This window comes from Scyliorhinus torazame, chromosome 7, assembly GCF_047496885.1.
Source record: "Scyliorhinus torazame isolate Kashiwa2021f chromosome 7, sScyTor2.1, whole genome shotgun sequence".
NCBI lineage: Eukaryota > Metazoa > Chordata > Chondrichthyes > Carcharhiniformes > Scyliorhinidae > Scyliorhinus > Scyliorhinus torazame.
Window position 1 is genome coordinate 86720495 of NC_092713.1, and position 25099 is coordinate 86745593.

The 25099-nt window shown below is 49.4% G+C and overlaps 1 protein-coding gene across 1 annotated transcript in view; it reads left to right on the forward strand.

Moving 5' to 3' along the window:
• dab1a (DAB adaptor protein 1a) overlaps nucleotides 1-13537 on the forward strand; it is a 747664-nt gene extending 734127 nt beyond the window's left edge. Inside the window, exons 24-26 of the mRNA XM_072512896.1 lie at nucleotides 6043-6196; nucleotides 12681-12749; nucleotides 13187-13537. Of these exons, the coding sequence (XP_072368997.1) occupies nucleotides 6043-6196; nucleotides 12681-12749; nucleotides 13187-13338 (375 nt within the window). The 3' untranslated portion in view covers nucleotides 13339-13537. The remainder of the gene's footprint in view (nucleotides 1-6042; nucleotides 6197-12680; nucleotides 12750-13186) is intronic.
• The last annotated feature ends 11562 nt before the right edge of the window (nucleotides 13538-25099 follow it).

Here is a 25099-nt window from a genome sequence, read left to right on the forward strand (position 1 = left end):
CAATAAGGGAATCAAGGGTTATGGAGAAATGGCAGGAAAGTGAACATGAGGAATGTCAGATCAGCCATGATCCTATTGAAGAATGGAGCAGGATCCAGGAGCCTGATGGGACTCCTCCTCTTCCTACTTAATCCGCACACCCACCTCCCAGCAGTGATTAGCCCTGCTGCCTCACAGCGCCGAGGACCCAGGTTCGATCCCGGCCCTGGGTCACTGTCCGTGTGGAGTTTGCACATTCTCCCCATGCCTGTGTGGGTCTCACCCCCACAACCCAAAAATGTGCTGGGTAGGTGGATTGGCCACGCTAAATTGCCCCTTAATTAGATAAAAATGAATTTTTAAAAAAAGATCAGAGCAAAGGCGACAGCACGGTAGCATAGTGGTTAGCACAATTGCTTCACAGCTCCAGGGTCCCAGGTTCAATTCCTGGCTTGGGACACTGTCTGTGCGGAGTCTGCACATTCTCCCCGTGTCTGCATGGGTTTCCTCCGGGTGCACTGGTTTCCTCACACAGTCCAAAGATGTGCAGGTTAGGTGGATTGGCCATGCTAAATTGCCCTCAGTGTCCAAAATTGCCCTTCGTGTTGGGTGGGGTTACGGGGATAGGGTGGAGATGTGGACCTTGGGTAGGGTACTCTTTCCAAGAGCCGGTGCAGACTCGATGGGCCGAATGGCCTCCTTCTGCACTGTAAATTCTATGATTCTATTTCTTATGGTCTTATCCATGACAACCTTGACCTGTGCTTCACAGGTAATTGAGAGACTTTGCAGAGTGAGGAGGTGAGCCATTCACGACAGAATACTCAGCCGCTGACTTGCTGTATTAGAAGCAGCGTTTATGTTGATGGTCTAGTTCTATTATTCCTTTCATATCTTTTATTTCACTTCTTTTCATCTCTCTGCAGACATGTGGGGTGGGATTCTCCGTCGGCCGGCATTGGAATCAGGATAAACAATTGGGCAGAGAATTGTGTGTCAGCCGAAAATCGTGGCCGGTGCCGGGCGCCAAGCGGAATGTGCTCTGGCCCCTTGACAGCAGTGTGAATGCATTCTACGCTGCATGTCAGCATGGCCATGCAAATTGTACAGGAAACGCCATTGACATATCATTATCGGGCCCGAACCAGTGATCTCTCGGCCTTCAGTGATGCTCCGTCTCCGCCAGGAGGAATTACCAATGCTGAGATTCGAGGACCTGCCAGACTGAGCATGTCGCTGAGGACTCCGGCTGAGCAGGAGGACCGTGTGACATCTCTGCCAGATCATTGTGCATTTCGCGCCATGGAGCCTTGGGGGAGGACACCCAGTCCCGGTGGCCATCAAGGTGATGGTCATCATAGATATCATAGAATTCCTACAGTGCAAAGGTGGCCATTCAGCCCATTGAGTCTGCACCCACCCTCTGAAAGAGTGATCCCCCACCCTATCCTAATAACCCCTTAACATAATCTACATATCTTTTGATGCTAAGGGGCAATTTCGCATGGGGCCCAGGCAGCCATAGGAGACCGCACAATATATGCACCTGAGCCGCCGCAATGGCAAAATCTAATACCCTCCAAGTTCAACGACTAGGAACATTAGTGCACAGAGGTTTTTATTGTGATATATACGTGTACCCTAGCCCCTAACACTATCCTATCCGCTGCACTCCTGCCAACTTATATGGTGTCCAGCTTTCTGGCCTTACGGGCCCTGACGCTCTGTCTAGGTGGTTCCCCAGGCAGTTCATCGCGAGTGGCGATGGCCTGCTGTGAATCCTGCCATGTGACCTGGGACCACTTTGGTGGCCGTCCTCTGGAGCGACCAGGGCTGGACGGGCCCAGCAGTCTTTTGGGTTTCCCAGGTGGTGTGGTGCCACCCTGTTCTGCCTGCTGCCCATTGGAGGCACCAGGGAAAGGAGGGGTGTTTCAGAGCTGCTGCAGTGTTCCTGCATCTCCTCTGCGGGAGTCACCACACAGGCCCTGGGACCTATATTCCCTTGGGGTTGGGAGTGCGGCTGCAGCAAGCTCCAAGTGCTCCCCCGCCACCTGGCACTGCCAATCCTGGAGACCTACTCTCGCCTCGACCAGTGTCTCGATGCTAATGGCCATGGAGCACAGGAACTGTGCCATGTCCCTCTGGGACTGGACCACATCCCTCTGGGACTGTGCCACGTCACTCAGTGATCATGCCAGATTCTTCTGTGACTGGCTCAGGTCAACCGTTGGCAGGCCAATGCTGTTGATGCCAAACCATGGCACGTTATGACAGGACCAAACTCTGGAGCGCTGCAGCAATGTCCAGGTGGCCCTGGTACATGGCTGCCTGTGACAGGCTGCCCTGTCCTGTGCCATGGCCACCACCCGCACAGAGTGCCCCAGGTCTTGGACATCTTGACCCATGGCTGATACCTTCGCAGCCAAAGCCTCTGCTGCGGACGTCCCCCTTGCGGTGTTGGCCTGAGTGCCACACACTGTCGACATCTCCACCTGCCCCTGCAGGCGGTTGCCCCCCCCACCCCACCCCCCCCCGCCCAGATTATCTTTTTATGTCTCTACATTTACGTTGCCATCAACCACGTTTTTTTGCCCAACGTAACTTTTAGGAAGGTGCCATAACTCCTGAGCCTCAAGCTGCCTTTGGAAGATCTACCAATATTGTTTGTCATCATATGTAGTCATTCACTGGTCATATGCAGCCAATCATTGTTAAGATGCGCTTTGAAAGAGCAATCCAAATAATCTCTCCTTTGCTATTTCCCCTTGGCCTTCACCTATTGCCTCAATAACCTTTGCACAAAACACATTGTATTGCAAAATAAAAGCAAATTACTGTGGATATTGGAATCTGAAACCAAAGAGAAAATGCTGGAAAATCTCAACAGGTCTGGCAGCATCTGTAGGGAGAGAAAAGAGCCAATGTTTTGAGTCCAGATGACCCTTTGTCAAAGCTATAATACAGAGTGACGTACCCTCAATAACGACGCTTGGAGTGTAAACGGTAAAGAAGGCTTTATTAGACTAAGAACTATGGTAGAGCTGAGACATGTGCTGGCTGCTGCACAGCCCATGAGGCAGCCCTTTATATATGGCTCACAGATGGGCGGAGCAAGAGGCGGAGTCCCCAGGGTTCCAAGCCCGGTCTTAAAGGGGACATCACCTTACACGATGATAAGGCAGTAACCGTTCATCACACAGAGAAAGTGGGAAATATTTATACTGTGGAGTGAGAATGAAAGATGAGTCATAGCCACAGAAACCCAGGGAAACGGGGTGCTAAAAGCCACGGAAACCAAGGGAAAAGAGTGCTAATGGCAGTCCCCAGAGAGAAAAAAAGGTTTTAAAGGCCAAACAGCAGAGAAACTAACATCAGAGGGTAAACTGTGACAGCTGTAGATGTGGGGGGAGGTGAAAGGGGAAGCAATGGGGAGAAAGGGTAAGGAAAGGTGGATCGATGTAGGGGTGGGGGTTAAACATATATTAGGAAAGGCAAGAGAGAAAGAAATGGTAAAAGACAGTTAAAATGAAATGGGACGAAAACAAATGGGTCGAGGTCGGGTAGAGCTAATCATCTGAAGTTGTTGAATTCAATGTTGAGACTGGAGGGCTGTAGTGTGCCTAACCGGAAGATGAGATGTTGTTCCTCCAGTTTGCGTTGAGCTTCACTGGAATATTGCAGCAGGCCAAGGACAGACATGTGGGCATGGGAGCAGGGTCTTGTGTTAAAATGGCAAGCAACAGGAAGGTCAGGGTCCTGAATGCGCACAGACCGAAGGTGCTCAGCAAAGCGATCACCCAGTCTGCGTTTGGTCTCTCCGATATAGAGGAGACCACATTGGAAGCAGCGAATGCAATAAACCAAATTGAAGGAGGTGCAAGTGAAACGCTGCTGAACCTGGAATGAATGTTTTGGGCCTGGGATGTTAAACATGGAAGAGGTAAAGGGGCAGGTGTTACACCTTCTGCGATGGCATGGGAAAGTGCCATGGGTGATGGGAGAGGTGTTGGGTATGGTGGAGGAATGGACTAGATTATCTCGAAGGGAACGGTCTCTGCGGAATGCTGACAGAGTGAAGGGAAGATGTGTTTGGTGGTGGCATCACGCTGGAGATGGTGAAAATGGCAGAGGATTATGCTTTGCATACGGAGGCTGATGGGGTGAACTGTGAGAACGAGCGGGACACTATCCTTGTTCTGGGAGGGAGGGGAAGGGGCGAGGGTAGTGGCGCGGGAGATGGGCCGCACACTGTTGAGGGCCCTGTCAACAACTGTAGGTGGGAAATCACGGTTGAGGAAGAAGGAACACATTTTCAAAGCACCATTTTGGGAAGTGGCATCGTTGGAACAAATGCGACGGAGGTGAAGGAGCTGAGAGAAAGGGATGGAGTCCTTACAGGGTGTAGGGTGCGAAGAGCTATAGTCCAGATAGCAGTGGGAGTTAGTGGGCTTGTAATGGATATTAGTAGATAGTATGTTGCCGGAAATGGAGACAGAAAGATCAAGGAAGGGAAGGGAAGTGTCTGAGATGGAGTAGGTGAAAGTGATGGAAGGGTGGAAACTGGAAACAAAGTTGATGAATTTTTCCAGGTCCGGAAGAGAGCATGAAGCAGCACCAAAATAGTCATCAATGTGTCATAATATACACCAGTATATCATGGTGCAGACACACACTGATGGACACACAGTGGGACCAATCAACATACACAACACAGCAGCCAATCACCAGTGAGAGCACACACACTATAAAGACAGGGGACATCAGAGTTCCCGCTCTTGGGAGTAGCAGCCAGCAAGGAGCACAGAGCTCGCAGCCTGCAACACAGACATTCACCATGTGCTGAATGCATCAACTGGTTAGGACAAGGCAAAGGTCTATAGTTAAAGCTGGTATTGTTATTACCCACAGTTCAAGTATGTTTAAATAGTATGTGATCCAGAACACCCAACACATCAGGGAGGGAGTCAAGATAAGAGGAAATATGTTCAGGGGGGGCAGGAGCATGCTGACACAATGGGCCTGCAGGGACAGTCCTTTTTGTGGATATTGTGAAGTAGGTAAAAGCGGGCTGTCCGGGGTTGGGAGACTATGAGGTTGGAAGCCGTAGGGGGAAGGCATCCAGAGGAAATGAGGTTGCTAACGGTGTTGGAGGGAATGGCTTGATGTTCAGCGGTCTGGTTATGGTCCACGGGGAGGTAGGAGTTAGTATCTGAGAGTTGGCGCTCAGCCTCTGCGAGATAGAGGTCAGTACGCCAGACAACAACAGCACCTCCTTTGTTGGTAGGTTTGATGACAAAGTCGGGGTTAGGCCTGACGGAGTGATGAGCAGAAAGTTCGGAAGGAGAGATGTTGTAAAGCAAAATTAGGTAAAGGAACATCAAAATCGGAAAGATCAACTTAATATTTTCCGATTCATTTATTACTTATTTATGTTTTGCAAACTCCTTTGATGTTCCAAATGAGCTGCATCAGGCACTGGCCAAGTCTATTTTGTTATAACTGCCTGTGGCACTCATTAACCACCAGGAAAATTGAAGCACCTGTGTGAGTGGATTAATCACCGCACTGCAACTTGTAAGACACATCCCATTCACTGACTAGGGCCAGGATTTTATGAAATTGAAATAATCGTTGTAAGTCAGGTTCCCACCACTCTGTGACTTACCCTAATAATAATAATAATCTTTATTAGTGTCACAAGTAGGCTTACATTAACATTGCAATGAAGTTACTGTGAAAAGCCCCGAGTCGCCACTTTCGGCGCCTGTTCTGGTACGAAGAGGAAGAAATCAGAATGTCCAATTCACCTAACAAGCACGTCTTTCGGGACTTGTGGGAGGAAATTGGAGCACCCGGAGGAAACCCACACAGACACCGCAACAACGTGCAGACTCCGCACAGACAGTGACCCAGGAATCGAACCTGGGACCCTGGCGCTGTGAAACAACAGTGCTAACCATTGTGCTACCTTGCCGCCCTAGCTCTGTCATGTACAAGATCTTTTTTATATAACTGTATGTAACAGTTCTTACTAATTCTACGCATTTTGTTTCTTCTTTGCAGCCAGTACCGCTTTATGAACTAGTCACTTCAAATACATTTCAGAATGCCTATAGGATCAAAGCCAATATGAGACAAGCCCTGGAGGAGTACCTGATTGAAGCCAGTTCCTGTCGATGTGCCCCATGTCGAAACAATGGTGTTGCTGTTCTTAGAGGTACATAGCAATTAGTGACTGGTGGATAATGGAGGGCATTATTCTTGTGAAACAACTATTTTTATTCTTTCCTTCCAAACATTCCGAAATAATGACAAAATCCTTGCTTACAATCACAGTAATATGTAGTGCATGTTTTCAGCTTGTCACCGGGAGGTTGAAATGCCTTAAACAGAATGAAGTACTTTTATTCCATTGTCACATTCTCATAAATCACTGCCCTTCCCTTGATTGTTAGTCATCATTAATTATGGATTAAATACTCACAATTTTTGATTTTAAAAAGGAATTTCACCATCATTCCTTGAAAGTAGAAATTCTAATACAAGCCATTGCTTTACTTTTTAAAAATATTTTTAAATTCTTTTTGTAAGGGCCACGAAGAATCCAGCACGAGTTTTAAGGATACAAAGTAATAACGTTTATTCACTATAACAATATATACATAACAGTAGCAGTAACTCCCCTTGCTACCTTCTCCTTCCTGCTGGTTCCTGAACTGGCCAGCTTATTTATACTAGGAGTTTCTCCACCCCCCTCATTGGGGAAGTTCATACTCACATAGGATTGTGGGATAGTCATTAGTCCCCAGCCAATCGTAAGTAGGCAGGTTATAACATCCCATCCTCGTCGCCAGTTTTGTAAGGGCCACGAAGAATCCAGCACGAGTTTTAAGGATACAAAGTAATAACGTTTATTCACTATAACAATATACACATAACAGTAGCAGTAACTTCCCTTGCTACCTTCTCCTTCCTGCTGGTTCCTGAACTGGCCAGCTTATTTATACTAGGAGTTTCTCCGCCCCCCTCATTGGGGAAGTTCATACTCCCATAGGATTGTGGGATAGTCATTAGTCCCCAGCCAATCGTAAGTAGGCAGGTTATAACATCTCTCCTTTTTCACATTTTCTTCAAAATTCACACCAACCAACAGTCAATGGTACCGACTACAATGCCAATCCCCTTATCAACAACAACAATCCCATCCTCCCACCAACCCACAAACAACAACCCACATCAACACAAACATCAAATAAAAAAGGAATCAGGAATCACCCATAGTCACCATCAATATACACAGTCCCCTCCCCAACCAACCCCCCAATGTTCGATGTCATCCAATTCTTGAAAGTGCATAATGAATAATGCCCATGATTTGTAGAACCCCTCCATCCTTCCCCTCAGTTCAAACTTCACTTTATCAAGATTTAAGAATTCCTGCAGGTCCCCCCGCCACGCCAGGGCACAGGATGGAGAGGTTGACCTCCACCCCAATAGGATCCGCCTTCAGGCGATTAATGAGGTGAAGGCTACGACATCTGCCTCCGCGCCCGTTTCCAACCCCGGCGTCCGACACCCCGAATATGGCCTCCAGAGGGCCCGGGTCTAGATTCACGTGCACCACCTTAGAGATTACCCTGAAAATCTCCCTCCAATAATCCTCCAGCTTTGGACAGGACTAAAACATATGAATGTGGTTGCGGCCACCACCACCCCGCCGGCCACCCCCCCCCTTCCGTCCCCGCAACATTCACCCACATCTTCTACCCCCTCAAAAGAGCCGGCTCATCCTCGCCTTTGTGAGGTGTGCTCTATATACCACGTTCAGCTGCATCAGTTCAGCACCTCCTCCAACAATGTGGAGGCCGGCTCCTCCGGGAAGCTCTGTATCTCCTTTCTGGCAAAGTCTCGAACCTGCATGTATCTAAACATTTCCCCCTGCTCCAGCTCATACTTCGCTCCCAGCTCCTTCAATCCTGCTAACCGACCCCCTAGAAACAAATCCTTTAGTGCCCTGACTTCCTTTTCCTCCCATCTCTGAAAATTCCCATCCCACTTCCTTTACTCAAATCTATCATTCCCCCGAATTGGCATTTTCCTTCACCCTGTTCCAAACCTGAACTGCTGGCGAAACTGCCTCCAAATTCTCAACGATGCTATTACTACCAGACTCCCTGAGTATTTCCCCGGGGCCATTGGGAGCAGCGCTGTTGCTAGTGCCTTCAATCCTGACTCCCTACACAAACTCTCCTCCTTTCTGACCCACTGGGAATCAACCCCTCTGACCCAGCTCCGCACCATCTCCATGTTCGCCGCCCAGTAATAATACATAAGGGGCCGGATTCTCCGCAATCGGCGCGATGTCCGCCGACCAGCGCCAAAAACGGCGCGAATCAGTCCGGCATCGCGCCGCCCCAAAGGTGCAGAATTCTCCGCATCTTGAGGGGCTAGGCCCGAGCCGGACTGATTTCCGCCCCGCCAGCTGGCACGGAAATGACTTCGCCGGGCGATGCGTGCGCGGGAGCGTCAGCGGCTGCTCACGGCATCCCCGTGCATGCGCAGTGGAGGGGGTCTCTTCCGCCTCCACCATAGTGAAGACCATGGCGAAGGCGGAAGGAAAAGAGTGCCCCCATGGTACAGGCCCACCCGCGGATCGGTGGGCCCCGATCGCGAGCCAGGCCACCGTGGGGGCACTCCCCAGTGCCAGATCGCCCCGCGCCCCCCCCCCCCCCCCAGGACCCCAGAGCCCGCCCGCGCTGCCTTGTCCCGCCGTTCGAAAGGTGGTTCAATCCACGCCGGCTGGCGTGGGTTGACAGCGGCGGGACTTCGGCCCATCGCGGACCGGAGAATCGGCAGGGGTGGGCCCGCCGACCGGCGCGATTTCCGCCGACCGGCGCGGTGCGATTCCGGCCGAATCCCCAGTGGCGTGAATTCGGGACACGGCGGGGGCTGGATTCACGCCGGCCCCCGGCAATTCTCCGACCCGGTGGGGGGTCGGAGAATCCGCCCAAGGTTTGGAAGTCCCAACCCCCCTGACTGCCTTCCCTCTGTCGCAGCACCTTTCCAACTCTTGCCACCTTCCCTCCCCACATGAACGAGATAACCATTCCTTCAATCTCTCTAAAATAAATGCCTTTGGCAGGAAAATCGTCAGGTATAGAAAAATTAACAAAAATCGCTGCAACACATTCATTTTAATTGTCTGTACTCGACCAGCCAGTGACAGAGTGAAACCATCCCACCTTGCCAGATCAGCTTTCACCCTCCGCACCAAACTAGAAATATTGTATCTACGGAGTCCCCCCCACAATCCCGAGCAACCTGCACCCCCAGGAATCTAAAGTGAGACCCTGCCCTATGGAATGGCAGTCTGGTAGATAGCCGGTCAATGCTCGCCTGTAGCTCCTTCCCCTTTTCCAACTTCGCTGGGTCCCCATCTTCTGCATAACTCCTATTCACCTCCAATATCGCATTTAATGCACTTGATGCTCCAACCTCTCGTCTTTGTCCACCCTAGCCTTAAACAAGATCACCTCACCCCTCACCACTGCCTTTAGAGCCTCTCAGACAACCGCTTTTGACACCTCCTCCGTGCAGTTAAAACCCACATATTGCTCAATTGGTTTCTCAATTTTATTACAGAACCCTCGGTCCCCCTACAGTCCCACATCTAATTTCCACCCCGGCCTCTGTACTGCCCCCTTCTCCAATACCATATCCACCCAATGCAGAGCATGATCTGATATTGCAATTGCTGAGTACTCCGACCCCTTAACCCCCAACTAGCAGGGCGTTCCCCACCACAAAATAGTCGATCCACGAGTATATCTTATGGACCGCAGAGAAAAACGAGTACTCCCGTTCCCTCGGGTGTAGAAACTTCTGTAGTGATCTCTGTATATCAATGCACATGATCAATATATATAATGCTAGTACAGGCAATTGAACACCAGAGGTCTCACTATCAGAACCTATATTAATGGTTTTCCCGCTCTTTCTGATAGCTGTGTGTATCAGGAGTGCAGAGAGAACAGACATAGTAAAGCTAGAGAGAGAAGAAGTTATTTGTTATCAAAGCATTGTATTATATAATTTAATTATTTATCTCTACAATTGTTTCTTTACTTACTAGTTGAGTATTAAGTAAAATAACTCACAATATTTATTTATATTACTCAATAAATTAGTTTATATTTAAAAGAAGACTATTACTCATTTCAACAACTCGGCTGGTTTAAGAGAGTAATATATATATTACGTAAGGTAATATAACAACCTCCAAGGGTCCACCCCTCCCATTTCCACCATTAGCCCAGTCAATGCCCCCCCCCCCCCCCCCCCCCCCCCCGACGCGACCAGCGAGCAGTCCAACCTTGGCTCCTGCACCAAGTTCCAGTCCCCCCCCACTATCAGTTTGTGTGTATCCAATCGGGGATGGCCCCACACACCTTCTTCACGAATCCTACATCATCCCAATTGGGATCGTACAGACTTACCAGCACGACTAACCTCCCCTCCAGCGCCCCTGTCACAATCACTTTCCTATCCCCCTGGTCTGCAGCCACATTCTCCATCTGGAACCGTACTCTTTTGCTGACCATTACCGCTACCACTCGAGCCCTTCTGTCAAATCCAGAATGAAACACCTGGCTAACCCAGCCCTTTTTAAGTCTTACCTGGTCCTTCACCCTAAAGTGAGTCTCCTGCAGCATTGCTACATCGGCCATCAAGCTTTTAAGATGCGCAAGCACCCTTGACCTCTTGACTGGACCTCCCAACCCCCTCACATTCCACGTGACTACCCTAACCGGGGCTCTCTCACCCTCTTCATCCCTTCAAATCCACCATCATCAGACCACCAGACCCTGCCCCAAGAGCCTGACTGGCCCCTATCCATTGTTAACATCAAACCCCCTCCCAGTACGGGGGGTACTTCCTCTTGAAAAAACTTCACCCAGTATCAATCCCTTCCCCCCCATTGTCACACCTCTTAGACCCATTGAAACATGCTCGCCAGGCACCAATGTCCGCAGCCCCTCCCCCACCTCACCTCCGTTCACTAGCCGTCTTTAGTTAGCTAGTGCACTCCCTCCACAAGGCATTCCCTCCCCTCCCCTCCCATCCTGTCCCAGAAAAAAACAATCCAACCCATACGACTCAATAAAATAACATATAACAGTCGTAACAAAGAATGCCACTCTAACCAAACAAAAACGTAACCTCTATGACAATGTGAAGTCAAGTACATTACAATACAGGTCAATGAACAGAAAGTTATAACATTTATACATTCTCCAGCTCCCAATCACAGTCCACGACCTCTCTCCAGTTCCACTCCTCACTTCTGTCCCAAGCCTTCTGCTTTCACGAACGCCTCAGCCGCCTCCAACGTCTCTAAATAAAAATCTTTGGTGTTGTACATCACCCTCAGCTTCGCCGGATACACCACACCAAATCGCGCCCCACTGTTGTACAGGGCTGTCTTTATTTGGCCGAACGCTGCTTGCCTTTTTGCCAACTCCACCGTCAAGTCCTGGTATATCCGAACTCCAGCACCAGTCCACTGCACCTCCTGCTTCTGCTTCGCCCAGCTTAACACCCTCTCCTTCGTATGGTATCTATGGAAGCAGATGATTACTGCTCTTGGTGGCTCATTTAATTTTGACTTCGGTCTTAATGACCGATGAGCTCACTCTAGCTCATACCAGGAGGGCTCCTTACCCTCCCCCATCAACTCCGCCAACATCTTGGCGAAGTACCCCGTTGGCCTCGGGCCCTCTACCTCTTCAGGCAAACCCACAATCCCCAAATTGTGCCGCCTCGAGCGGTTCTCCAAATCTTTGAGCTTTGCACGAAGCCCTATGTTAGCCTCCAGCACCGTCTGCAACTCATCCCTCATCGAGGTGAGCTGGTTGCTGTGCTGCGACATGGCCTCCTCCACTTCCTTCATCGTCTCGACCTGCTCTCTCACCTCGGCCGATGTTTTTGCCACAGCTACCCTCACTGGGTTTGTCTCCTCCACCAATGATTTCAGTGCAACCGCCATCTCATTCCTCAACGCCTCTATGTGCCTCACAAATTGCTTCTCCAGTTCCACAGCTATGACCTCAGTCAACGTCTCTACCGTAAGCAGTGCGGTCCCACCTTGCAGTACAGCCTCCTTTATCTTGCCAGTACCTTTGCTGGCCCTCTCACTCGACGGTGAACCCTCACTCCCTTCTTTCTTCACAACTGGTTTTTGCAGTCCTTTTGGAATTTTTTACCGACTTTTTATCTCCCTTCCCTCAATCCTCCAAAAATTACCTCCAGGGCCGGATTTTAAACCTCCTAAAAATATACCTCAAACAGGAGCCACGCAATGTGTGACTTCCCCTCTACATTCTGCCACTGGAAGTCCCAAGCCATTGCTTTACGGTGGCTGAATAAGTCAAAATGTGTAGACTTTTACATGGGATAATAGGATTCTCCTGCATTTCTATTGGAGTTTTGAGGATTATATTCAATGATTCCTTCCATTTTCTCAAAGGAATGGTAAATTATTTGCCTTGATTATATAATAAACACAATAAGATCCACATCATACTGCCTCACTCCATGCAATCAGGTAAACAAACAGGTTGTTACCAGTTAATTGCAATCGAAGACTTCAGAATAAAAAGTTGAGGTTGAACATCAATAATGAAATTATTTTATAATTGCAGGAACCCGATGTGTCTGCATATGCCCTGCTGGTTTTCGTGGAACTGCCTGTGAGATAACAAGCAGAGAGGGTAAGCATTACTAATTGTGTTAAGGAGAGAAATAATAATAATATTTTTAGCCCCAGAAAATAACATTTTGCAAAGCTTGACCAGTAATCAGTGTAGTTTGGTGTTGGAGCAGTAGCATTTTGAACTGCAATCACATTGCAATGGGAAAATTAGAACCTCCAGCTTCCCATAAGTAAAGGAAATAGGATGCATGGTGATCCCTCTACTTCTGTCATGTTCTCAACATGTCTGGTTCGCAACAACTTGCTATTATGGTATAGAGAGAGCAAAATGGGAGAGTAAAATAACTTCAAATTAAAATCAAAATTTGGGGGAAAAAAAACAGATTGTTGACCACTCCGCTTTACGAATGTCTACATGTTTTATTTTTTGATATCAAAAAGTGATGAAAGAAAGGTGATCAAGCTAATGCCACAGCATGTTTCTTCTTGATTTAGATCAAGCTGTTGATGGGAAATGGAGCTGTTGGTCATCTTGGTCTGGATGCACAAAGAGGCAAAGGACAAGGACACGACAGTGCAATAACCCCCCACCAGAAAAAGGCGGCCAAACATGCAAAGGCGATAGTCAGCACATACTGTCATGCTAATGAGGAAACAATGCTCTTTGACTTTCTTCACAGCTTCAGATTTTGGTTCCAAAACTATTTTCATCAAATGCTTGTTTCAGTGGAAGAGAACATTTTACTGCAGTAAAAGGACCATGTAATTAAAATACGTGATGAAACAATGGTTAATGAAAGTAAAGTAGAATAGGTCAATAAAAGTTAATTCATCCTGAAGATTAAACCATCTTTTTTCTGCTTTCCTTTATGAATGGATATATTTATATGCATTAAGTTTAATGAGCTGTGGATTTAACCCAAAGGAACCAAGTCAGGAACTCTGGGTCAGCAAGCCGATTCAACTGAATAACCAACATTTTGCAGCTGGTATACACAGGAGTATCAGGTAGTAGTAATAGTAGTAATTAGGGTGGCATGGTGGTGCAGTAGTTAGCACTGCTGCCTCACAGCGCTGAGAATCCAGGTTCGATCACAGCTCCAGGTCACTGTCTGCGTGGAGTTTGCACATTCTCCCCATGTCTGTGTGTGTCTCATCCCCACAACCCATTGATGTGCTGGTTATGTGGATTGACCATGCTAACTTGTCCCTTAATTGGAAAAGATAATTGGGTAGTCTAAATTTATAAAAAAACAAAATAAAGTATGCGTAGTAATGAATAAAAAAGGTAATTAAACTCCTTTGTAACTTTGTTGGTGGGGATGATTAAACAATTAATCGTTTGAAGGAAATAAAGAATTAGGCATCGTAGCCAAAAACAAATGTGTGAACATAATATTTAATTATTGTTTTTTTGGATTAAAGAATTGCGAAGCATGGTGAAAGAAATCTTGGGCTTGATTCTCTGCCGTCGAGAATCCGCAGGCGGAATTCAATCATAACGGGGCGACGTCCCCACGCCCGTGAGAAAACGGGCGCAAATCACTCTGGACTCTCCTGGAGAAAGCCCAGAGTGATTCACCATTTTGAAGGGGGCCAACAGAGCCCTAGAGTGTTCCACGCAGCTCCGGCTGCCGATTTGGGGCCCTGCATATCCGGCCGCGGGTCAGCACATGCGCACGGCGCCCGCTGATCAGTGGCCCCCGATCGGAACCCTGGCCGGCCTGGAGGCCCTCACCAGTGATGGATTCCCCCCGCCCCCCACCAGGGCGGCCACGGACTGTGTCCGCAGCCGCCACTCCGAGTGCCCACCAACAAACCATCAGTGAACCACGCCGGCGGGAACTCGGCCAGTTGCCGGCGGAGAACCGCCGCGGGGGCCTCTTTCAATGGCCCCCAACCAGCACCGTGTCGACCGCGCGCGATTGGCGGCAAAGGCGTAGGACCCAATCGCGGGTCTGATGCCCCATTCTCCGTCCCGTTCAGAGAATCCTGGCCCACATCCGTGGGTGTCCCGATGGCGTAGGGTGACCACAATGGAAATCTGATTGGCAGGTGGTGGGAACGGAGAATTCCATTGCTGGCGAGGATGCGATCCCCCAGGAAAAAGCAGCGGGCAGACCGGAGTATCCACCCCTTTTGTCTTCCCAAGGATCAGTTGCTAAATCCAAGCCAAGAATGTCACAGATTCATTTTCGCATATATGGGGCTGAATTCTACGCCGTCGGGATTCCCCGTTGCGCCGGCAGCCTGGGGGTTTCCCGACGGTGTGGGACTGCCCCACAATGGGAAACCCCGTTCGCCAGCAGGCAAAACGGAGAATCCCGACGGCGTGGCGTACCAAAAATGGAGCATTCCGTCCATAGTTAATTTCCTGATCTTGAGCTGGATTCTCCGATTCGCGATGCCGGAAGCAAGAATTGCAAACGGAATGAGAATCATGGGAATTGGAAAAAAATCTGGTTTGCACCAGGACTCAATTCCAACGCCGATGCTCCAGTCCCTCGCTGGCAGCGATATCTAGGTTTACAACCTGCACCGGAAGATACATGCAAAACTATCATTTACATGGATTTTAATATCATTAGTAGGTTGGATGCTGTGGTGATATGCATCACTGTAAATACACAAGGGGTTAAAGTAAATACACTATGACTAAGTAAACACTCGAGGGAGCACCAGAGACGCCATGACATGCAGACATACAGGTAATGAACACATAGAATAGGACACGATCAATGGGCAGTCAGGACACCCAGAGATGACACTACCACAAGGGGGCATTACACAACCCATATATAAGGACAGGGCACACATGCTCTGTCTCTTTCCATAGGCGACACTTAGAGAGTAGGACAGGGGCAGATCAGAAGCATCACACCCACCATGTGGCTTAGAGCAGACTGGTTAGTTAGACTGAATTAGTATAGCAAGATTAGCAGGAGAGTCGAACTCATAGAGAACTCTGCTAATGGTTCAATAAATCACATTGAACTTACTTCAGAGTCTGGAGTATCATTTGGTCAAAGCTGCATCGAGTTGCAGCATGTGTTATCCCAGAGTACATAACACAACATGGTACCAGTAGTGCCTGTAGAATCTATATAGTTCAACACAGAAAGATCCGTGACTACCAGCAACAGCACCCAGGCACGATGAGCGTTCAAGGCCATTGTTCTGAGAGCGGCGAGAAGCTGGAAGGTAGTGTGAAGTGAAGGCAGAGAGCACAGAGTCTTGCTCCATGCAGATGGCCTGCTCCTCTACATCTCAGACCCACAAAGCAGCATGAAAGGTGTTTTGTTATGCTCGTGACATAGCATAAGCTGATTCCTTGATGTACACTCTGACAAAGGAAGGTTCAGACTTAGAGATAGCTTCAACACATTTATTAAACTATTAACAATTTTCTTACTTGGATTTGACTCTCCTGTTAATCTTGCTATAACTACTCAGACTAACTAACTAGTCTGCTACAATCCACGTGGTGGGTGTGATGTGTTTCAATCAACCCTGTCTGTACTCACTAAGTGTCTCCACTGAAAAGAGGAAGATCATGTGTGCTGTGTCCTTATATATGGGTAGCCCCCTTGTGGTAGTGTCACCTCTGTGTGTGTCTTGACTGCCCATTAGTCGTGTCCTATCTTACTGGCCTATTGGTTGAATGTCTGTATGTCATGATGTATCTGATGCTCCCTCTAGTGTTTATCTAGTCTAGCTAGGTGTAGTGTATGTACATTAACCCCTTGTGTATTTAGTGTCCTAAAGTGTCCACATTAACCCCCTGTGTATTTACAGTGATGCATATCACCACATGCCCCCTTTTTTTCGTGTTACAAATTTTCTGTACAGTGTTAAAGAAAATTGAACAAAAACAGGTGGATAAGTGATGCTATGTACAAGTTATGATGACTGTGATGACTATACAATAGTATACAAGACCAAATAATAGTTGTGATGACTTTGAGGATAAGACAATGCAAAATAAAAGTTATGAGTCCAATAGTTCATGAATTTATATGGTCTGGTATAGAAGTGTCAATGGTGATGTTGTCATTCCCTTGTGAATGCCATCAGTGTCCTGGGGTTTGGTCATCAGGAGGTGCTCAAGTGTTCAAATCACTTCATTGACTGATTTGGAGTCTGTTTCTTTTATTTTTTCGATGCTTATGGTAGCAATTCTTAATGGCATCTGTCCTGAAAGCCAGGTTGCCTGTTGATAGTGCAGCAAACGTGAATTGGTAAGATGCATCATCCTGCCATGGTATGTCATTGTACTGAGCTGAGCAGTAACAGTGTCCCTCATTTGCAGAGTTGTACCATGACCTACCAGTCGTAGTTCCATTGTTGTTGTTTTTGTCGTGCTTGTTGTCGACGTTGTTGGCTCTGGTATGCTTCGTGTCATTGTCTTTGTTGTTGTTTGTGTAGATTTTGTTATTGAGTTTGTTGCGCTCAATGACCACACAGAGTGGATTATACGAGTCCTTCACACAGTTACTCGTGTCAGCGTCCTTTGTGGCACCTGCTGTTTCATTTAGCATGCTGTCTCTGATTCCTCGGCGCTCCCCGTCTGGAGTCATGTCCGGCTTACTTGAATCAGCTTTGGCTTGTCGATGCTCCCCGTCTGGAGTCTGGTCTGTTTCGCCTGAGTCAGTTTTGGCTTGTCGATGCTCCCCGCCTAGAGCCCTTTCTTGTTCACCTGAATCAGCTTTTGTTTCTTGACACTCCCCATCCGGAGTCATTGCAGGTTCACTTGCATCTTCTGAGGTTTCTTAATGCCCCACATCCGGAGTCAAAACGTTCAGGAATGCATTTGATTGTGGAGAGGCTCAAGCGGATGAGGATTGAATTAACGCGGTGTCACCGGAGTCACCAGTAGTCGCACAGTGATTGTCGAGTGCCTCTGTACACACTAGCTGAGGGGGAAGCGCTGGTAGAGGAGTTGAAGGGTAAATAGGAGGAGGAGCTGGGGGAGGAGATCGAGGAAGGTCTGTGGGCTGATGCCCTAGGTAGGGTTAATTCCTCCTCCTCGTGTGCCAGGCTCAGCCTGATACAATTTAAGGTGGTCCACAGAGCGCACTTGACGGGGGCGAGGTTGAGTAGGTTCTTTGGGATAGAGGACAGATGCGGAAGGTGCTCAGGGAGCCCGGCGAACCATGTCCATATGTTTTGGTCATGCCTGGCACTGGAGGGGTTCTGGAGAGGAGTGGCGGGAGCAATATCTCAGGTGGTGAAAGTCCGGGTCAAGCCAAACTGGGGGCTAGCAATATTTGGAGTAGTGGACGAACCGGGAGTGCAGGAGGCGAAAGAGGCCGGCATTCTGGCCTTTGCGTCCCGAGTAGCCCGGCGAAGGATCTTGCTAATGTGGAAGGACGCGAAGCCCCCCAGCCTGGAGGCCTGGATAAATGATATGGCTGGGTTCATAAAGTTGGAGAGGATTAAGTTTGCCTTGAGAGGGTCTGCGCAGGGGTTTTACAGGCGTTGGCAACCGTTCCTAGACTATCTCGTGGAGCGTTAGAGGAAGGTCGGTCAGCAGCAGCAACCTTGGGGGGAGGGGGGACGTCCTGGGAGGGGGGGGGGGGGGAGAGGGGGGACTGCCTGGGAGGGAGGATGAGCAAGAGATAACATGAAGGGTTGGGGAGACTGGCACGTACGGGTGAGGGCCAGTGTACAAAGCTGTGTAAATATATCATTTTGCCATGTATATAGCTTGCTCTGCGCAATTTCTCGTTTTTTTTTGTTACGGGGGGGGGTTATTGTTCGTAAGGGAGAAAAATTGTGTTAAAAAACTTTAATAAATATATATTTTAAAAAAAACTTTGATACCAGTGATAAGGTTAACAAGATCTAACTACGGTAACTATACGTAACTCCACTAGCCATCTGAACTAGTCTGCTATTGCATTGGTCACAGTGCACCCAAGAGAGAGAGGGAGAGACCCAATGTGGTTGCCTCTTCACTTCACAAACAAAGTAGCAACTGAACTCTATCAACTGCAGTCGGTCACAACTGCAAACTCAAAATAGGAAAAGCACAGAATTGTCTCTGGCTGTCAAGGTGACTGTGGCTCTCAACATCAATGCATTTGGCTTCTCCTAAGCTGCTGCTGGTGATATAAGGTACGTTCCACAGTTTCAGTGCACTGAACATTCCTATATGCAGAGAAACAGTTCAATCTTATTTCCTCTTGTCAGAAACATGCAGCCAGGAAAAGCCAGAAGGTTTGCACAGATTGAAAGTTTCCACATGGTTCGGCTTGCCAATAACTGCACTCATATTTCCTTGCATGCACCTCGTGTGAATGTGATCATTTTCAAGGACTCTCTCAATGTCAGCTATTATGTGACCAAAGTCCATGCAGATGAATGTCCATTATCCTGGCAACAGCCTTGATTCCTTCATTCTATTGAAGTCCTCTACACCACCTGTATTTGGCCACCCATGCAACTCAAAGGCTGGTTTCCAGGGAAGAAATTTAGTAAAATATCGGAAACCATATATATATTTTACAACTTCTTTATTTTTCACTCAAAATACATGTTTCCATAGCCTGAAGAGAAGTTAACATTGCTAAAATTATTAATTTGATGTTTCATATTTTCCTAAGCCCACTCTTTTCCTGCTGTAATGTTGCTGAAAACAATTTGTCAGACATCAAGAACATCAATGTGTAATAGTCACAATAATGTCAAACACATTGCTGACTCTCATAACTCACTGCAACATGTTGACCACGCAACTGGTAATGATAGTCCTGGAGATGGGAAGTAAATGGTTACTTTCACTTTTGTTTAAATAAATTATGGTCCCAGTGGTGTCCGTTTAAATAAGTCACATCAGTGGATGTACCTCAATATTCACTGCATTTAAGGTACCAACTAAAAAAGCAGAGTAAAATTTCACTTTTATACCCAATGAAGATAGAATCACAGAATTTACAATGCAGAAGGAGGCCATTCAGCCCATCAAGTCTGCACCGGCCCTTAGAAAGTGCACCCTACTTAAGCCCACACCTCCACCCTATCCCCATAAACCCAGTAACCCAATCTACCCATTTGGACACTAAAGGATAATTTAGCATGGCCAATCCACCTAACGTGCATATCTTTGGACTGTGCAAGGAAACTTGACCACCCAGAGGAAATGTGCGCAGACGCTAGGAGAAAGTGCAAACTCCACACCAGACTCTCACACAAGGCCATAATTGAACCTATGTCCCTCGTGCTGTGGGCAGAAGTGCTAACCACTGTGCCACCGGGCCACCTTCAGGAAAGACAGACAAAAAGGAAAAGATGGTGGAATTGCATTGCTGGTGAAAGGTGAAATGTACACAATAATGAGGATATTATCTCCGGCCATGCGGACTTTGTATGGGTAGAATTGAGAAACACGGCAAACATAGCCATGATTTGGAAGTGGGTGGTGGTGATGCTGGTGGTGGGAGGGGGGGGGAGCGAGTAGAGATGGCATCATGTAAGGCCACGAGTTTTGGGGCATTGGTAACGGCACCTCTGCCATTCCTGCTGGCATGGTACTCCACCAGCCCCATGGTGGTGGCGGCCATGAGAGTCTGGGGGCAAAGGAGGAAACATGTGGGAGCAGTGGGAGCATCAGTTTGGCCTCCAATCTGCAATAATCATCGGTTTGCCCCGGGGAGGCTGGATGGAGGGTTTCGGAGATGGCAAAGAACAGGGATCGAAAGGATGGGGGATCTGTTCATAGATGGGAGCTGGGGAGCTTTTCCAGCCTGAGGGAATTGGAGGAGACATTTGAATTGACAGGAGGGAATGAGTTTAGGTACCTGCAGGCGCGGGACTTCCTACGCAGGCAGGTCTCAACCTTCCCGCTCCTACCACCAAGGGGGATACAGGACAGGGTGGTTTCCAGAGTATGGGTGGGAGAGGGGAAGGTTTCGGACATCTATACAGAACTCATGGGGTCAGAGGAAACGCAGACTGAGGATGGTCTCTGGGCGGATGCATTGAGTAGAGTCAACGCGTCCACATAATGCTCCAGGCTCAGCCTGATACAATTTAAGGTCACTCAGTGGGCACGCGTGACAGTGGCCCGGATGAGCAGATTCTTTGGGATAGAAGACAGGTGTGCAAGGTGTGCGGGAGGACCAGCAAACCATGTTCATATGTTCTGGGCATGCCCGAAGCTTAGGGGATTCTGGCAGAGGTTTGCGGATGTCATGTCCAAGGTGTTAAAAACAAGGGTGGCACCGAGTCCAGAGGTGGCGATTTCCGGATTGTCGGAAGGATCCAGGAGGAGAACGAGGCAGACGTTCAGGCCTTTGCCTCCCTGGTAGCCCGGATACGGATGCTATTAGCTTGGAGGGACTCAAAGCCCCCGAAGTCAGAGACCCGGCTCATGGACATGGCTAGCTTTTTCGTTCTGGAGAAAATCAAGTTCGCCCTGACAGGGTCGATGTCAGGGTTCGTCCGGAGGTGGCAGCCGTTCATCGACTTCTTTAGAGAAAATTAACTGTCAGCAGAGAGGGGGGGGGGGGGTAGTTTAGATTATTATCATGATAGTCAGGTAAACATCATAGCACATACATACTGATGGACAGATCAACGGACCAATCAACACACACACAACACCACAGCCAGTCACAGGCAAGAGCATACACAGTACAAAACAGGGAACACGACACTTCCTGAGGATTCCAGCAGTAGACAGCTCAGGGCACAGAGCTCATAGCAAGCCACTCAGACATCCACCATGTGCTGAGTGCCACTACAAGATAGTATTAGGAATAGGTCCACAGATTCTAGGGTTATGATCGAACATCAGTAACCAGTTTACCACTGTAAATAAATGTTAGCAATAAAACTGAGTTGTACCATTCGCAACCGTGTTGGTTCGTCTGTGTTGCAGAGTACCCAACACATCATAGTACCAGGAGTAACTGTGGGACCTACCTACGGATCCTCCGGAATCTGCCATCCTGTGCCATGGACACCGTCAGCACACCGCAGCCGCTACAAGTCGCTGGAAACCTCGGCGTTAATTGGAAGCTGTGCAAACAGCGCTTCCAGCTCTTCCTGGAAGCCAACGAAAAGGAGAGCACTTCGGACACCAGAAAGATCGCCATCCTCCTCTCCACGGTAGGTCAACACGCCATCCATGTCTACAAGTCCCTGGTGTTCGCGGAAGGTGAGGACAAGACCAAGTACAAGACGGTCCTTCTCAAACTCGACCAACACTTCAACGTCGAGGTCAACGAGAGTTTCGAGAGTTATCTCTTCCAGCAGCGCCTGCAGGGGAAGGATGAGCCCTTTCAATCCTTCCTTACGCATCTCCGTATCCTCGCGCAGTCCTGCGGTTACGACACCACCTCCAATTCCATGATTCGGGATCAGATCGTTTTTGGGGTCACCTCGGGCACCCTACGCCAGCAGCTCTTAAAAATAAAAGGCCTCACCCTAGCCTCCGCAATCGAAGCCTGTGTCCTGCATGAAAAAGTGACTAGCCGCTACTCCCAATTTCAGGCGGCCGAATCGGCGCGGCAGGGGTCCTACGCGGCCGGATTGGCAAGGCAGGCGTCCTACAAGGCCGAATGGGTCCAGGCGATCGAGTTCCTCCCGGCCCGAGGCCTCCCGCGATTGCACGTGCCAAAAACGACATCGACACAGAGGGACATGATGCGCAGGCACGCTCGACGCAAGACCGAACTGCGCATGCGCGGTGGCGCAACGAAAGCCATGACGTCACGACGTGCGGCAACTGCGGAGCCGCACATTTAAAGCGGCAATGTCCCGCAAGAAACCGACAGTGCCTCCGCTGTGGCAAGATGGGCCACTACGCTGCCTGCTGTCGAGCAGCTCAACCTGCCAATGTTCCCCAATTACGACAACCTCGCAGGGACGTGCGGATCATTCAGCCTCCTTACTAATAGTCGTGCCCAGACGATATCCAGACCAGTGATACAGACGACCGGGACGCCTTCCGTGTTGTGGTCATTGATGAGAAGCGGATGTCTCCAGCCAGGACCCACCAGCCGTTGCAAGTGAACACTGTCAATCTGGGTGATGAATGGTGTGCCACCCTAACGGTCAACCGATCACCGATAACATTCTGTCTGGACACTGGCGCCTCCGCCAACCTCATAGCATAGTCAGCCTTCTACGCCATGAAGGTCAGACCACCAATTTGGTCATCCTTTTGCAAGATGGTCGACTACAATGGGAACGTTATCCCGGCTATGGGATCCTGCCAGCTCCAGGTGACACACAACACACACAAGGGCCACACTCTCATTCGAAATAGTCAGATCATCAAAGGACTCCCTGCTAGGCGCACAGGCATGCAAGGCTCTCCACCTCGTGCAACGAGTCTACGCTCTGTCTCCAGAAGGCACATCTGACTTCCCGGATGCAGAATTCAGGACACAGCTCTAATCGCTCCTCGCCCACAACCAGGGGGCACTCGAGGGCATGGGAACACTGCCGTACACCTACAGAATTCGGCTCAAACCGGACGCCACCCCGGTCATTCACGCACCTCGCAGGGTCCCAGCGCCACTCAAAGACCGCCTCAAGCAGCAGCTGCAGGATCTCCAGGACCAAGGGGTCCTATCCCGGGTCACGGAGCCCACGCCATGGGTCAGCTCCATGGTGTGTGTTAAGAAGCCCTCCGGCGAGCTCCGGATCTGCATTGATCCAAAAAACCTCAACAACAACATAATGAGGGAACACTACCCCATACCCAAACGGGAAGAGATCACGAGCGAAATGGCCCGGGCTAAAATCTTCACAAAACTGGATGACTCAAAGGGTTTTTGGCAGATCAAACGGGATCAGACCAGCCGAAAGCTGTGCACCTTCAACATCCCTTTCGGCAGGTTCTGCTGTAACAGAATGCCGTTTGGCATCATCTCGGCATCCGAGGTCTTTCACAGGATCGTGGAGCAGATGATAGAGGGCATCAAAGGGGTGCGCGTCTACGTGGACGATGTCATCATCTGATCCACCACACCACAGGAGCACACCAATCATCTCCAGCGCGTCTTTGCGCGCATACGGGAAAACGGCCTGTGCCTCAACCAAGCCAAGTGTTCTTTCGGCCAAACCGAGCTGAAGTTCCTGGGGGACCACATTTCCCGGTCAGGGGTCCGTCCGGATGCAGACAAGGTGAGCGCCATTACAGCCATGCCACAGCCGGCAGACAAGAAAGCAGTGCTACACTTCCTAGGCATGGTCAACTTCCTGGGGAAGTTCATTCCCAACCTTGCCTCCCACACGACGGCTCTGCGCCACCTCGTCAAGAAGTCCACGGAGTTCCAGTGGCTGCCCACACACAAGAAGGAATGGGAGGAGCTCAAAATTAAGCTCACCACAGCCCCGGTATTGGCGTTTTTCGACACATCTCGTGACACTAAAATTTCGACTGATGCCAGCCAGTCCGGCATTGGGGCGGTACTCCTACAGCAGGATGACACTGTGTCATGGGCCCTGGTCGCCTATGCCTCGCGGGCCATGACCCCACAGAACAGCGCTACGCACAGATCGAAAAGGAGTGCCTGGGTTTGCTGACCGAATGACTACGTGTATGTTCTCCCCAGTTTACCGTTGAGACTGACCATCGCCCCCTGGTCAGCATCATAAATAAGGACCTGAACGAGATGACCCCTCGCCTCCAGCGCATCCTACTTAAACTCAGGAGGTATGACGTCCAACTGGTCTACACCCCGGGAAAGGACCTTATCATTGCGGATGCCCTATCCCGAGCAGTGAGCACACCGCCCGATTCGGAGGGGTTCGTCTATCAGGTCGAAGCGCAGGTGGCCTTCACATCGGCAAATCTGCCAGCTGACAACTCCAGGCTGGCCCGTATTCGCCGGGAAACTGCGGCTGACCCCCTTCTACAACGGATGATGCGCCACATGACGGGCGGGTGGCTCAAAGGACAGTGCCCGCAGTTCTACAATGTCCGAGACGACTTGGCCGTCATTGATGGTGTCCTTCTAAAGCTGGACCGGATTGTGATTCCGCACAGCATGCACAAGCTGGTCCTCGACCAACTACACGAAGGCCATCTGGGGGTCGGGAAGTGCAGACGGAGGGCCCGAGAGGCGGTATACTGGCCGGGCATCAGTGATGACATTGCCAATATGGTGCTCAATTGCCCCACCTGCCAAAGGTTTCAACCGGCGCAGCCTCCTGAGACGCTTCAGCCCCATGAGCTGCTGACGTCCCCCTGGGCGAAGGTGGGTGTGGACCTTTTTCACACGCTCGGCAGGGACTATGTAATCGTCATTGATTACTTTTCAAACTATCCAGAGGTCATACACCTGCACGATTTAACATCGTCCGCTGTCATAAGGGCCTGCAAAGACACGTTCGCTCGCCACGGCATTCCGATTACTGTCATGTCGGACAATGGGCCCTGTTTTGCCAGCCAGG